The sequence below is a fragment of the Peromyscus californicus genome, unplaced genomic scaffold, assembly GCF_007827085.1.
Source record: "Peromyscus californicus insignis strain IS unplaced genomic scaffold, ASM782708v3 Scaffold_9__1_contigs__length_137607984, whole genome shotgun sequence".
Lineage (NCBI taxonomy): Eukaryota > Metazoa > Chordata > Mammalia > Rodentia > Cricetidae > Peromyscus > Peromyscus californicus.
In genome coordinates, this window is record NW_026294617.1 from 17,771,322 (window position 1) to 17,786,437 (window position 15,116).

The following is a 15,116-nucleotide window of genomic DNA, read 5'->3' on the forward strand; positions in this document are numbered from 1 at the left end:
TGTCTAAAACACCTGATGGTCAAATAAAGAGCTGAATGACCAATAGTGAGACAGGAGAAAGGACAGGCGGGGCTGGCAGGCAGAGAGAATAAATGGGAGGAGAGATCTGGGAGGAGGACATCAGGGGCCAGCCACTCAGCTACACAGCCAGCTACAGAGCCAGTCACGGAGTAAGAGTGAAAGTAAAATTACAGAAGTAAGAAAAGGAAAAAGCCCAGAGGCAAAAGGTAGACAGGTTAAGTTAAGAAAAGCTGGCTAGAAATAAGCCGAGCTAAGGCTGGGCATTTATAGTTAAGAATAAGCCTTCATGTGTGATTTATTTGGGAGGTGGGTGACACTCCCCCGCCAAAAAAAGAGCAAGAACAACCAGCAACAGTACATTAAAATCTTGCTTGTCTTTTAAAAATAATTTAATTATTTTTATTATCTTGTGTGCACTGGTGTTTTGCCTGCATGCATGTCTGTGTGAGGGTCAAATCTTGGAGTTACAGACAGCTGTGAGCTGCCATGTGGGCACTGGGATTTGAACCCAGGTGAGAGTCAGTGCTCCTAACTGCTGGCCATCTCTCCAGCCCCCTAAAAGTCTTGCTTGTTGATGATGACTGATAATGTGTTTAAATTGCATGCACTGCAATATTGTATATTTTGGAGACTTCCTAAAAATGTCAAAGTATCTGTTCCCCTCACAACACTGAGTCCTAGTCACACTTACAGACTCTTCCTTCTGACCAACCACAACACTTCTAAATTTTAAATTTTAGGCTTTCTTATCTGTAAAATGAGTGCCAGACAATAATTTCTATAAATAAATAAAATTCTATTTTAATTAATTTATTGTGGTATTTGGGTTAGGCAAGCATTCTAGGACTATGCAATATCCCTATGACTTTATTTAATTAATTTTTATTATTTTTCATTTATTCACATGCAGGATCTCACTAAGTTGCCCTGGCTGACCTAATCTATGTAGCCTGGCAGGTTTTGAGCCTGTGGTTCTTCTGTCTTAGCCTCCTGTGCAGCTGGGATTGTAGGCCCCACTAACATACAACTATAATAAAAATTTGCGGGCTGGAGAGATGGCTCAGAGGTTAAGAGCACTGACTGCTCTTCCAGAGGTTCTGAGTTCAATTCCCAGCAACCACATGGTAGCTCACAACCATCTGCAAAGAGATCTGGTGCCCTCTTCTGGCCTGCAGTCATACATGCTGTATACATAATAAATAAACAAACAAACAAACAAATAAATAAATCTTTTAAAAAAATTTGCCCGTACAGCTCCGTAATACTGGTTTGTGCTGGCAAAGAAGCCCTCAGTGCCCTTCCACCTGGACATCCTCGCCACGAGAAAGATATAATACCCTCTCCAGTGTCTACTGCTTCCACAGCCTCCTTCTCATAGGTACGAACTTTAGGTCCTACATCCTGCCTCTGCTAAATTTTCCTTTATTTTATTCCAGGCCCCTGAGCACCTAGTTTTTCAGATTCTGAAGCTCACGCTCTCCCTACTGCCCACAAACACTCTACACATTTCTCATGCTAAGCATACGGTGGTTGTCTATTAATCTGAGGTTTGGCATTCCATAATTTCAGTGATTGATGATCAGCTGTAGGCCGGAAATATCAAACAGCAAATTCCAGAAGCAAACAATGTACGTGTTTTAAGCTGCCTTGCTTTCTAAGCATCCTAACAGTACAGTCTCCACTGGCTCCATCCTTCACCCTGTCCAGTGTCTCCACGGTGGATAGGCTGTGTGCCCCTTAGTGCCTGAGTACCAGTGGAGCTTACCAGCCTGATAGTCCCCACACAGTAGGCGCTGTGGTGAAGAAACTTCTATCTTCCTCAATAATAACCCTAGATAGAACTCAAAACTGCTGGTTCTGGCAATTTTATTACAGTAGACTATTACAATTTTGTGTTTTATTAGTTATTAATCAATCATGGTCTCTAATATATAAATCAAGCTTTATCACAAGCACATATTTACATGTGAGAAAGGACCCAGTACATGTAGGGTTTGATTCTACCTGTGGTTTCTGGACTCTTAGAACATCCCCAGCTCTGATAGGAGAGCTACCATGTCTTATATTTTGGGTTGTGAGCCTAGCCTTTAACAGCTGAGGCATCTCTCCAGCTGTTTCTTTCCAAAATGTCCTTCCTGAAATGTAAAGGGACCCCGCAGCTGACAACTCACCGTAGGTGAAATACTGAACCTCAGGTGGGAGTGTGACTTCGCTCAGATCACTCTCTTGCACGTGGTTGTCCACGTACTGCTGAGCTTTTGTTGCCTGCAGGAAAGCTAGGAACCTGGCTGTGAAGGCAGCGATGAAGATGGAGAGCATGCCAAAATCGAGCACATTCCACAACTGCACGATGTACTCCCGGGGTCCTTCCAGCCAGAGCTCCTTACACTCCGACCACATCATCCCTGCACAAGAAACCAGAGGCGTGGATTAGATCATACAGCTGAGGCCGAGCCGATACTATGTCCACACCCAGGAAAGGTCCTGGTGGAGCTGAGTGGAAAGGAAGTTTCCGTTTGGGGACTGATGGACATCACGTCGGATTTGAAAGAACTGGCCTACTCAGTCGGAACAGTAAGGACACAGGTTGGGGCAGAGCACAGAGCACTCTGGGATACAAAGCAGTGCACAGGGTGCTTCCATTCCTGAGATGGAGCAGAACTTTTTCCCCTCATATTACCTCAAATTTTTCCTTTAACACAGCCACTCAAAATGAGTTATCTGAAGTCAAGTAACAAACAGCCCGAAAATGAGAACACTCCTAAAATCCCTGAAACTAAAGCAATATATAACAGAGTCTCTTTAGCCCCAATATTTCAATTAAATAATTAGACCCATGCTAATAATTTAGTGTCAACATATACCTTTCAGCATTATCTAGTATTGAATCAATCAGTTAGTTTCTTATTTAGCTTACGTTTAATGGTTATATGTGATGTTCTCATCATATATAGTATAATGGTTTTAGTAGAAAGTGGCAATCATTTCAGTAACTACTGTTTTGGATAGAAATTAGGGAACTTAAAAGGCTTACCAAGAACCCAGACCATAATTAGCATTTCTGTCCATGTGAACTGGGTGGTCTTCACCCTGAAGATCTGCTTGGGATAGTCAATAACAGTGATGTTTGGCAGTGTGGTGATACCTTCAAACCTGTCTGAGGCGTTGAACACAAGCAGACCCAGAAAGATGATGAAGGAGGCAGCGTGTGCCACGAACTTCATGAAAGGGCTTCGGAGAATCTTCCCCAGCTGTAATGACAGAGAGAGGGAGAGGGAGAGGTGATGGAGGAGGAGATGGGGGAGGGAGGAGGGGGGAGGGAGGGGAGATGGGGAGGGGAAGAGAAAGGGAGGGAGAGATGGGGGAGAAGGAAGGAGGGAGAGATGGGGGAGGGGAAGAGAAAGGGAGGGAGAGATGGGGGAGGAGGAGGAGGAAGGGGGAGATGGGGGAGGGGAGGAGAAAGGGGGAGATGGGGGAGGGGAGGAGAAAGGGAGGGAGAGATGGGGGAGGGGGAGGAGGGAACGAGGGGGAGATGGGGGAGGGGGAGGAGGAAGGGGGAGATGGGGGAGGGGAGGAAGAAGGGAGGGAGAGATGGGGAGGAGGAGGAAGGGAGGGGAGATGGGAAGGAGGGAGAATTGTGGGTAGGGAGAGATGGGAGGAAGAGGGGAGATAGGAGGGAAGGGGAGAGAGTGATGCTCTAGAAAATCTGGCTTCTATTCACAACAATCACTATACAGGATAAAAGTGAGTAAGTGAAGGAACTTGGAACACTTTCTGTTTGCTTCAGAAGAGCTGTTCAGGTTTGTCCAACCTTTGGATAGTTATGAATGTTGCCCAACACATTTGTTCAAGTCACAATGTCAAAAGGCTGGACTCCCCTGACAGTTATGCATTGTAAAAATTACTCCTTTTTAGGGAGATTTTCCCTCTAAAGTTAATTTCTAAATGCCTACTATGCTGTACACCATGCTGCCCTGACTGACGCCCTTCTGGAAACTCCAGTATAAGGGATGGCTCTTACTCTTATTTTTGCATGAAAAACTATTGTCAAAGTTCTTAGGCCTGGAAAGGAAACCTGAGTTTATAGACTCACATAGGGCATTAAAAGCTTTCTGAAGAGTAAAATAATTACTACACTGCAAACAAGTTTTAGTTTTCACTTTCAAATAATCCAGAATCATCATACCATACATCATATTTTAAAAGGAAGAAAATATTAGAATCAGGATAAATATCTTATCAATTACTACCTACAAAATAGGAAGAAATAAAATAACTAGAATGTCCAAGTAAGGTAGCTTGATCAAAAATAATCTCTGAGTTTTGAAAATGATGCATATAGGAAAGACATTTTCAATGATCAGCTTATAATTATTTGAAGGTGATTCCTTAAAAATATCCTGTGATACACTGTCCTTAAAAGTCTCATGTTCTGCTGGGTGGTGGTGGCCCACGCCTTGAATCCCAGCATTTGGGAGGCAGAGCCAGGCGGATCTCTGTGAGTTCAAGGCCAGCCTGGGCTACAGAGTGAGATACAGGACAGGCACCAAAACTACACAGAGAAACCCTGTCTCAAAAATACTACAAAAAAACTAAAAAAAAAAAAAAAAGTCTCATGTTCTAACAGGAAATGAGAAGCAATTCCTCTTGTTCCCGGGGGCATCCACAGTCCAAGGATTAGGTACATTACATTGGATATATTTGTTAAGTATGTTCTCTATTCTGCATATTCAGAGCCTGGTTTTTAACTCAGTCTGTGACCTTCAAAACAGATTTGGTTCACATTTGGAAGACTAACTTCAAACAAACATCCAGAACCTTAATCTACTATCAACAAATGACCAAAGAATGTCCAGTACTTCTGAATTTGAACACGCGTGCACACAGCCAGTTGTTAGGTCTCCATGCCGGACACAGAAAAATAAGCAACAATACGATTACACGTCACTGCTTAGACAGCTGCAGAGGGTGTGCTTCGCATCACTGCCAAGGCACCTGCAATTCTTGGGAATTGCCAAGTCTGTTTTCCTTAAAGGTTGATCTTTAAAACTTTAAATGAGGGGCTGGAGCAATGGCTCAGTGGTTAAGAGCACTGGCTGCTCTTCCAGAGGACCCGGGTTCTACCCCAGACCCACATTGGGGTTCAAACCATCTGTAACTCCAGTTCCAGGGGATCTGACTCCCTCTTCTGGCCTCCGCTGGCACCAGGCACATAAATGGTGCACAGACATACAAGCAGGCAAAATGTGCACATAAAATACAATAATAACAAAACTTTAAATGAGATGAAAATAAAACAGTATACTCATCTTTAAAATGGGTTATATGTGAAGTTTTTTTCTTTTTCTTTTACAGTATTGAAGCCAGGGCTCATGCACACTAGGCAAATGCTCTAATGCTGAGTCCTGTCCCCAGCCGAAGAGCTCCTCACCCAGGTCTGTGTGCAGAGGCTGGAGGTCACCATCAAGTGTCATTCTTCTGGGGCTCTCACCTTGGTTTACTAGTCAGCTAGACTGGCTGGCTAGCTAGTCCAGGAATCTTCCATGTCAGCTCTCCAGCACTGAGACTACAGACACATGCCATCATCCCTAGATTTGCATATGGCTACGAGGGATGGAACTTGGGTACTCATGCTTGCAAGACAAGCACTTCATCCACTAAGGCACCCCCCAGCCTAAGAATTCTCCAGTTATCTCTTTACTCTGTGCAATAAGCACAGCCATGCACGGGTTCCAGGAACGGCTAAGTTCTTACACTACACAGGGAGCTGTTATTTTAATAAGAGGTAAAAATGTACAGCCCAAGATGCCCACTGCAACCCTAACCTGCTCTAATTGACTGAGATACCTGAAGACAGACTCTTGGGTACCAGAACTTTGTGATGCATTTCCTCCAGAAAGGGAAATTGTTCGGGTTATAAGTTTCTGCTCACTGAAGGCTCTTATGTGATTTATGTTCTAGTCTTTAGTGTTTATGTATTTCAAGAATTGTAGAGTAGCTTCTCCATGATACATAACAAAGAATCCAGCAGTCATCAAACTTGGTCAAAATGACAAACTTTCTACCTTTTATTGTATGGGGCAGCTCAACAAGGAAGTGAATGGATAAACATCCTCACACATGTATACACCCAGAGGAGACTGCTGAGCCACGGGGCAATGTTAGACTTACAGGGTCATTTGTAAGTGACCTTGACTCATTTTGCCTGAAATAGATTCTGATTTAAATAAAACCAGACTTGTGAATATAAACACGAGATTAAAGGACCTGAGGGCAGCTCCTTCTCCAGGGAAGTGCCCCTTATTATCAGAATACAGGTTCTGTTAGTATGATTCATGTTCTCTTCCACATCTTGTGTAGGGGATTTCTTAAATACAACCAAATTAGCTCTCCTTGGGCAGGTTGAGAGGAGAAAGGTATCAGAGTGATTAAAAAAAAGTCAAGCAGTTTAAAAAAAATCGAAAGCCCCCAAGTCCAATTCTACTCACGCTGGAACTTTCTGGAAGAACAAAGGACTTGACCCACTGTGGGCATGATTGAAGGTTAAATAATACCGCTGATATCCATGTGCTTAACACTCAGCCCCAGGTGTTTCTAATGGGTTCAGATGAGTGCCCTGAAAACAGTTAGCAGGTCCCACTGAGTGCAGCCGTCTACTTCCCTTCCCTTCTTCCGGCCAGCCTCGGCCATGCTCTTCTTATTACGCTCTCAGGAGTAACTGCACCAATGCTACTTCACTCTGGCCACTTATTCCTCCCTGTCTGCCATGGGCATTTTACCCTAAAAGCGTTAATATGTCATGCCTGCAAATGTGATCCGTTTTGCTAGTACCAACTCCTTTCCAGTTCTATCCTTGAGTTGATCCTCCCACTAAAAAGTAGAATATGTGTTCCACAGTCACTTAAAACGCAGAGCCAACGAGGTGGGAACCTGACCTTTAGCTTTTGCATTTCCCCAACAGAGATACCCATTACTCCAGTGCAGAGGGAAGGCGGAGAGGCTCGTACCCTGCTACAAGGCGCAATCCAATAGCCGATAGCCAGGAATGGAAGGCCCAAGGCCACGACCAACACCACCAGGCACTTAATAGCGATCGTCTGCTCCCGAAGGCCGGAGAGATTCTCATACCAGATCGTCAAAAGCTGCTGCTGGCAGTTGGGGTGAGCCACAAACTGTTGGGAGGAGAGGGAGAGACAGGTTAGCGTTCCCCTGTCCACAGCAGAGCATCAGCCTGTAAAGCCTCCTTTGTCTTCTCTCTGCTTCCTCTCAGGACTAAGGCGGAAACCCAGGGAGAAAGTTGATGCTGCCGTTTCTCGGTCCTGTCTGGTCACTGACTCCTCTCTGGCAATGCCTGACACCGGCTCTCTTGTGACAGTACGCCCCCACCTCGCCCCTTGTCAGCTTTCTTGCGTTCATTTCAAAGTGGAAAAGGAAAACGGTTATTTGGCTTATTGTTGACTGGAAGTAAGAGAAATGTTACTAAACTTCTGGGTTACTCCCCAAATACTACTCGTATGAAAAATGCATAAACGACGCCTCCTTGGGCCTCTGTGCTGTGGCTGAATACGAAAGGATCTGCAGAGCTGTTACTGAGCCAGCAGATATCATGCGGGCACACGAGCACCGCTCCTAACTGCCAAGCCATCTCCCCAGCCGGTTTTTTTTTTTTTTTTTTTATGGTTTTTCAAGACAGTGTTTCTTTGTGTAGCTTTGTGCCTTTCCTGGAACTTGCTCTGTAGCCCAGGCTGGCCTCGAACTCACAGAGATCCACTGGCTCTGCCTCCCGAGTGCTGGGATTAAAGGCGTGCGCCGCCACCGCCACCACCCAGCTCGTTTTTTTTTTTTTTTTTAAAGCTTGTGCATTTAATTTCTATACACTTGTATCTTGCCTCTAAAACATTTTAAATTTTCTGACACAGGGTCTCATACTGTAGCCCAGGCTGACCTAGCAACTGCTTTCTTTGTTGGGTGACTTATTGTGAAATCAGCATTGCTGTGGGGTAAAGGCTGTATCTTCAAATTCACATTTTGAACCCCAACCTCCCAATGTGCTGGCCTTAGGAGGCCAGGCTTCAGGGCATGCTTGGGGCCTGGGGACAGAGTACATGAGATGGTTGGTGACTTTGGTGCCTATATAACACACACACACACACACACACACACACACACACACACACACACACACACACACACACACACACAGGGCTCTGTTTTGCCACATGTATTACAAAGAGAAGTCAGTAGTTTGCAGCTCAATAGGTGGCCCTGGCCAGAACAGTCCTGCTGCCATCCTGACCTCAAATGTCCTCAGTACTATGAGAAATGAGTTTCTGTTGCCTATAAATCACCCTAATTATGGTGCCTCGTTATAGCACCCAAACTGCCCAAGAAATTCCTGACTAAAGGTTCTTTCTGATTATCTCACCATTGCTAGTTCCTAAGAGTTTATTAGGTCTTTCTTCCAAACCATTTACTTACTGTCTTCCTCTCTTTCTTCCTCTCTTCTTTCTTTTAAAACAGGTCTCACTCACGATAAGACCAACTTGTTGCCAGGCGGTGGTGGCGCACGCCTTTAATCCCAGCACACGGGAGGCAGAGCCAGGTGGATCTCTGTGAGTTCGAGGCCAGCCTGGGCTACAGAGCGAGTCCAGAACAGGCACCAAAATTACACAGAGAGCCGGGCGGTGGTGGCGCACGCCTTTAATCCCAGCACTCGGGAGGCAGAGCCAGGCGGATCTCTGTGAGTTTGAGGCCAGCCTGGGCTACAGAGTGAGTTCCAGGAAAGGCGCAAAGCTACACAGAGAAACCCTGTCTCGGAAAAAAAAAAAAAAAATCAAAATTACACAGAGAAACCCTGTCTCAAAAAAAAAAAAAAAAAAAAAAAAAAAAAAAAGACCAACTTGTCTTGAATCTGGGATTCTGCCTCATGCTCTTAAGTACTGAGATTAAAGATGTGTGCTACCACACCCTGTAAAGTTCACAATTTCAAAACTGTCTCTCACACTAACATAGTCATTAAATGATCTCTTGGGAAATGCTGTAGACACAATCAAAACTGAAGTTTTTTTTTGTTTTTTTTTTGTTTTTTTTTTTTTTTTTTTTGGTTTTTCGAGACAGGGTTTCTCTGTGTAGCTTTGCGCCTTTCCTGGAACTCACTTGGTAGTCCAGGCTGGCCTCGAACTCACAGAGATCCGCCTGGCTCTGCCTCCCCAGTGCTGAGATTAAAGGCGTGCGCCACCACCGCCCGGCAAAACTGAAGATTTTAAGGTCGGTGTTCCCTCAGATTCTGTGAAGAGCTCCTGTTGCTAATGTTTTCCTGCCTGGCCCACAGTCAGGACAAATCTCTCTCACCTGTCAGTCCCACAGCCACTCAGACCCGACCAAGTAAACACAGAGACTTATATTGGTTTCAAACTGTATGGCCGTGGCAGGCTTCTTGCTAACTGTTCTTACAGCTTAAATTAATCCATTTCTATTAATCTATACCTTGCCACGTGGCTTGTGGCTTACCGGTACTTTACATCTTCCTTGTCCTGATGGTGGCTGGCAGTGTCTCTCTCACCCAGCTTCCTGTTCTCTCAATTCTCCTCTCTGTTAGTCCCGCCTATACTTCCTGCCTGGCCACTGACCAATCAGTGATTTATTTATTGACCAATCAGCAACACATTTGACATACAGACCATCCCACAGCAAGCTCCAAAGCTCCACTTTTGCCCAATGTTATATTTAGACTATCTCTTTTCTGTTTCATCCCTCCCTCTACAGCTCCTAAATGTCTGTCATATTTATTCATTCACTTTTCAGAGTGCTTTATATTCTTACTATCAGCCAACTACTGCACTGGGCATTTGGCACAAGATAAAAATAAGAGAGTTGAAACAGAAACAGAGGAGGATGGAAGGTGGGAGAAGGGAAGGAAATGGGAGGGTAAAGGGGAGGGGAAACTGCGGTTGGGATGTAAAAATAAATAAATAAATTTAATAAAAAACTAGGAGAGTCGGTATTACTTTAAACCATGAACAGTGATTTCTTCAGAGCACATGGCAGGCTGTTGCAGAATATTTGTTTAACTATGCAAAGAAGTGGTGCATTTGTTTAACTACGTAAAGATGTGTTGCTGTTTTACCTTGCTTGCCGAAGGCACCTGATTGGTCTAATGGAAAGCTCAATGGCCAATTGCTAGGGAAGAGGTATAGGTGGAACTTCCTGGCAGAGAGAGTAAGTAGGAGGAGGAATTTAGGCTCGAGGGGAAAAAAAGGAGATGACAGGGAGACAACAGGAGCCAGCCAGACATGGAGGAAGCAGGAAAGTAGGACATACAGAATGAAAAAAAAAAGGTTAAAAAACCCTGAGGCAAAATGTAGCGGAATAGAAACAGGTTAAATTAAGCTAAAAGAACTAGTGGGACAAGCCTAAGCTAAGGCTGAGCATTCATAAGTAATAATAAGTCTCTATGTCTTCATTTGGGACCTGGTTGGTGCCCCCCACCAAATTCCAACTACAGCAGGCTGTCAATGAATGCAATGTAAACCATTATAATAAAACTGGACTCCACATCCTCATCAAGACAATAAGTTGGAACAAAATCATCTTTGTGGAAATGTCTCAGTACCTCAAGGCTTGTTTGTGAGACAAAATGCTCCATGGATCCAAGTCATAGCCCTCCGGAGACCCCAGCCGGCGGCCAGGCTGAGAGCAAGAAGCTGGATATACCAGGAAAGCCACAGGGTGAGCATAGAGTACCATCAGATCAGATTACTGTTTGGGGAGACAAGCATGTACTTTTCTGGGGCAACCCAGATGTTTCTATAAGGTACAGAGTATCCACACGGCTAAGAGACAAATGCTCTGTGTCCATTTGGGTGGATGAACTCACTTCCCTCTAGGGAGTATCTGCTTGCTATGGCTTGAAAGCATCTCCTTTAAAATTCTGGTGTTGCCATGTGACATTCTGAAGAGGGGAGAAAGGTAAGGGCTAGCGGAGGTGGTGAGATGACCCCCCCCCCCCCAATACTGTTAGTCTGTAGTTTCAGCTAGTTAGGAGGCTGGAGGCAGAAGGATCACTTGAGTCTAGGAGTTCAAGGCTGGTCTGAGGAACTCAGCAAGATCCTGTGCTTACAAAGAACAACCCAACTAAGAGATGGCACAGCCCTTGCTGAAGGATGAAGACCATCACAGAAGAGCCATCCGGAGTCAGATTGCTCTTCCATTCTTCCACCACACGGGGGCACTGTTAGTGCTTCTGGAGGACACAGCCCTGGGCCAGTACCTTCATCTTGGACTTTCCACCCCAGAACAGTGAGAAAACACATCCTGTTTTGTAATTCACCCAGCCTCAGTTATTGTCACAGTAGCACAAATGAACCAAGACCCTGCCTTTCTTAGGGCCTAAACTGTACAAAAATTGTATTATTGCTATTGTGTGTGCATGTGTGTGTGAGCCTGAGTGCCATGGAGCTAATGCAAGGGTCAGAAGACAACCTGTGGATTCTCTTCCACCTCTATGCACGATCTGCAGTGTCTTAGGGTTTCTATTGCTGTGAGAAACACCATAACCGAAAGCAACTTACAACTCTCGGATCACCCTCCAGCACCAAGGGAAGTCAGGGCAGGAACCTGGAGGCAGGAGCTGAAGCAGAAGCCGTAGAGGAGTGCTGCTTACTAGCTTGCTGCTCCCTGACTTGCTTAGTTCATTTATTTTATTATTATTATTTTTTAAATATAACCTAGGATCATCCTCCTAGGGACGCCATTGCCCATGATGGGCTGGGCCCTCCCACATCCCCACAGACTTGCCTGTAAGCAGCCTGATGGTGACATTTTCTCAACTGAGGTTCTTCTTCCTAGACAACCCTAGCACAGGGGTTGACCTCAGGTTGCCACGCTTTCCCGGCAAGCACTTTTCCTCACTAAGCCATCCCACCAGCCTGCTTTTGTTTGTTCTGATTTTGAGCCAGGTTCTTACTCTGTAGCCCAAGCTGGCCTAGAGCAGAAAGCAATCCTCCTGCCTCAGTCTCCCTCTCATGCCAGGATTATAGGTCTGAGCCACTCCCAACACTTGAGGACAGAAATAATGCTTTGGTCTTGGACTTTTCCCTCCCACTCCTCCCAACAGGGCTATCTTTAAATCTGAGGATGTGCATTAGAGCACTGATTACCCTTTCTACATAGTGTATGTGAGATGATCCGCGTCGACCCTCGTGGCTTGCACCACATGCTGCCACCACTTACTATATGTTAAACCTTAGCATTTTACCTGTTATAAAATTCAGCCTAACTGGCCTGTTTCCTGCAAATAGGAACACAGCCTGTGCTCTTCTTGAGATATATAATATCATATCTATTGAATTAGTTTAAAATCCATACAAATAGATTTTCCTCCATAATTTAAAACTCCTAATACAAATATATAAAGCACATGTTAAAAAAAATACAACCAATACAACATTAGCAAGTGAGAGCAAAGCCCCCTAATCCATCAGGAGATTTTTTTTTTTCTTCTTTTCAACAACTTCAAAATAGGGCAGTGACTTTTATCTCTTAAACCACTCTATTTATTTCCTGGAAAAATACCATTATGATAGCACACTGTCATAGCTGGCTGCATCAGATTTGTATGTTGTTTTCCAACTTCAGTGGACCAGCAAATTGAAGTCATTACAAAAATAATACCCTGATTTGAGGTTTTCTGATTCGAAGAGAAAGTGCTTGACACATAAGAACATTTCAATCTTTCAATATAGCAAAACTATCACAGCATTACAGAACACACACACACACACACACACACACACACACACACACACACACAGAGAGAGAGAGAGAGAGAGAGAGAGAGAGAGAGAGAGAGAGAAATGACTAATAGGATGTAAGCTGAACCACCAACCAGGGTAGGAGATGGAAAACAACAGACTAAGCTTATACTTAGAATGACTGTGTTATACTATCTTTTTGAACTGTCCTCAAGCGGGTACTGCTGTACAAAACCCTTGGGGAGTTTGCTCTTGTTATGGACATTGTGATGTTAGTCACGTATACACCCCCCATTCTCCCTCTGCACCACTCGGGGCTGAGGCCTCTCACTGCTTCTGCAGACAAACACACCCGTGGATAACTGAATGTGCCCATATTGCTGCAGGTCTAATTTTTAGATTACTCTTCTGTTAAGGATGAAATTGGAGCACTGGGGGAGAACTCCGGAAATTATTTTTCTCTAGAGCCTCATTTTACAGACTAAATAGCCTGCCATATCCTGTCAACAAATTTCCTATAATAAACATTGCTCACCACGACGTAGATATAGATGGAGGTATGTGTGTGTGTGTGTGTGGGGGGGGAGCCCTGATTTCATAGCACAGAACAGTGGAGAGGTATGACCAGAATTAGAACTCAAAGAAGCATCCTCTCCAAGGCAGAGGAGACACAATTGGACTACTGATTTAATCATCACCACCAAGTACTGGAACTATTCTTTGAGAGCAGGAAAATAGGTTTCTATATTTGCATTTATTTATTTTGAGAGAAGGTTGAAACAGATTTCAATAGGGACCCCAGGCTAGCCTGGGGCTAGTGGTCCTCCTACCTTAGCCTCATGAAGAGTAGGATTACAGGCATGTGCCACCACACCTAGCTGATATGTTTATTATCACAGGGTTTGAAATTTTTATTTATTTTTTTGTTAAAAACATTTTAGATCTATGAATTTTATGTGTATGAGTGTTTTGCCTGCATGTATGTGTGTATGTACACCATGCGCATGCCAACGAATGGTTGTAAGCCATCATGTAGGTGCTGAGACCTGAACCCAAGTCCTCTGCAAGCACAATAAATTCCCTTAACCACTGAGGAATCTCTCCAGTCCCCTTTCTTTCAGATTTTGTTTGTGATCTTTCTAGTGTACAGAAGTTCCAAACTATATGTTGTCAAGTTATCTGTAATTTTGTTAAGATTTATTTATTTATTTATTTATTTATTTTGGTTTTTCGAGACAGGGTTTCTCTGTGTAGCTTTGTGCCTCTCCTGGAACTCACTTGGTAGCCCAGGCTGGCCTCAAACTCACAGAGATCCACCTGGCTCTGCCTCCCGAGTGCTGGGATTAAAGGCGTGCACCACCACTGCCCGGCTTAAGATTTATTTTAAAATAATTTTTAAAAATTGTATGTGTAGCCAGGCAGCAATGGTGCACACCTTTAATCCCAGCACTCAGGAGGCAGAGCCAGGTAGTTTGAGTTTGAGGCCAGCCTGGTCTACAGAGCACGAGATCCAGGACAGGCACCAAAACTACATGAGAAACCCTGTCTTGAAAAACATACAACAATAACAAAATGTATGTGTATAGGTGTTTTACTTGCATGTATATATATCACATGTGTGCCTAGTGTCCACAGTGGCCAGAGGAGGGCGTTGGACTCCCTGAAACTGGAGGTACAAACGGTTGTAAGCCACCATGTCAACAATGGGAACCAAACCTGGGTCCTCTGCAAGAGGAGCAAGTGTCTTTGAGTCATCTCTCCAGGCCCTCAAGATTTCTAATATTATTATATCAAAAAGTTCCTTCCTAATAAACACTAAATTCATAGTCATACATGTTGATTGGTAACAAATTTATTGCTGACGATACCACATACATTGTAACCTATACACCAACTTGTTTAAAATGAAGGCATTCCCTCTGCTAGGTGGGTTGGCTAACAGATGCACCTTTGTAGATGAGCTGTTTCTGCTAATATGACACTTTCCATGGAATGATAAAAAGCCTGTGACAACTGAAATCAATTCTCTCCTCTCAGGTGCCAAACAGAAGAGATTCATATTGCAAGACCCGTGACTTTGTCTGGACACTTTTCTAAAAATGGCTTGCCATCAATCTTGTTCAAAATCATCTTCCCCCCAACATAAGCAAAACCTCCCAGGAAGAACACTCTGAGGAGGCATTTAATTATCTTAGAACTGATCTGTTCCCTAAAAGTTGTTTTCTTTCAATTTTTAGTGAAAATAAAATTTCACATCATTAATGACTGACCCAAATCCCATGGATATGACACATAAAAGTTCTCTGTGTTATGGTGGAGGTGTGTGTACATATGTGAGTGAAC

General features: G+C 44.1%; 1 protein-coding gene across 4 annotated transcripts in view; it reads right to left on the minus strand.

Moving 5' to 3' along the window:
- The window catches only part of Trpc3 (transient receptor potential cation channel subfamily C member 3), a 113,133-nt gene that overhangs the window by 25,823 nt on the left and 72,194 nt on the right, over positions 1-15,116 (minus strand). For all 4 annotated transcript variants that reach the window (XM_052730593.1, XM_052730592.1, XM_052730591.1 and 1 more), the window contains 3 exons: positions 7,029-7,193; positions 3,056-3,272; positions 2,193-2,426 (listed from right to left, as the gene is read on the minus strand). In XM_052730593.1, the coding sequence (XP_052586553.1) occupies positions 2,193-2,426; positions 3,056-3,272; positions 7,029-7,193 (616 nt within the window). The remainder of the gene's footprint in view (positions 1-2,192; positions 2,427-3,055; positions 3,273-7,028; positions 7,194-15,116) is intronic.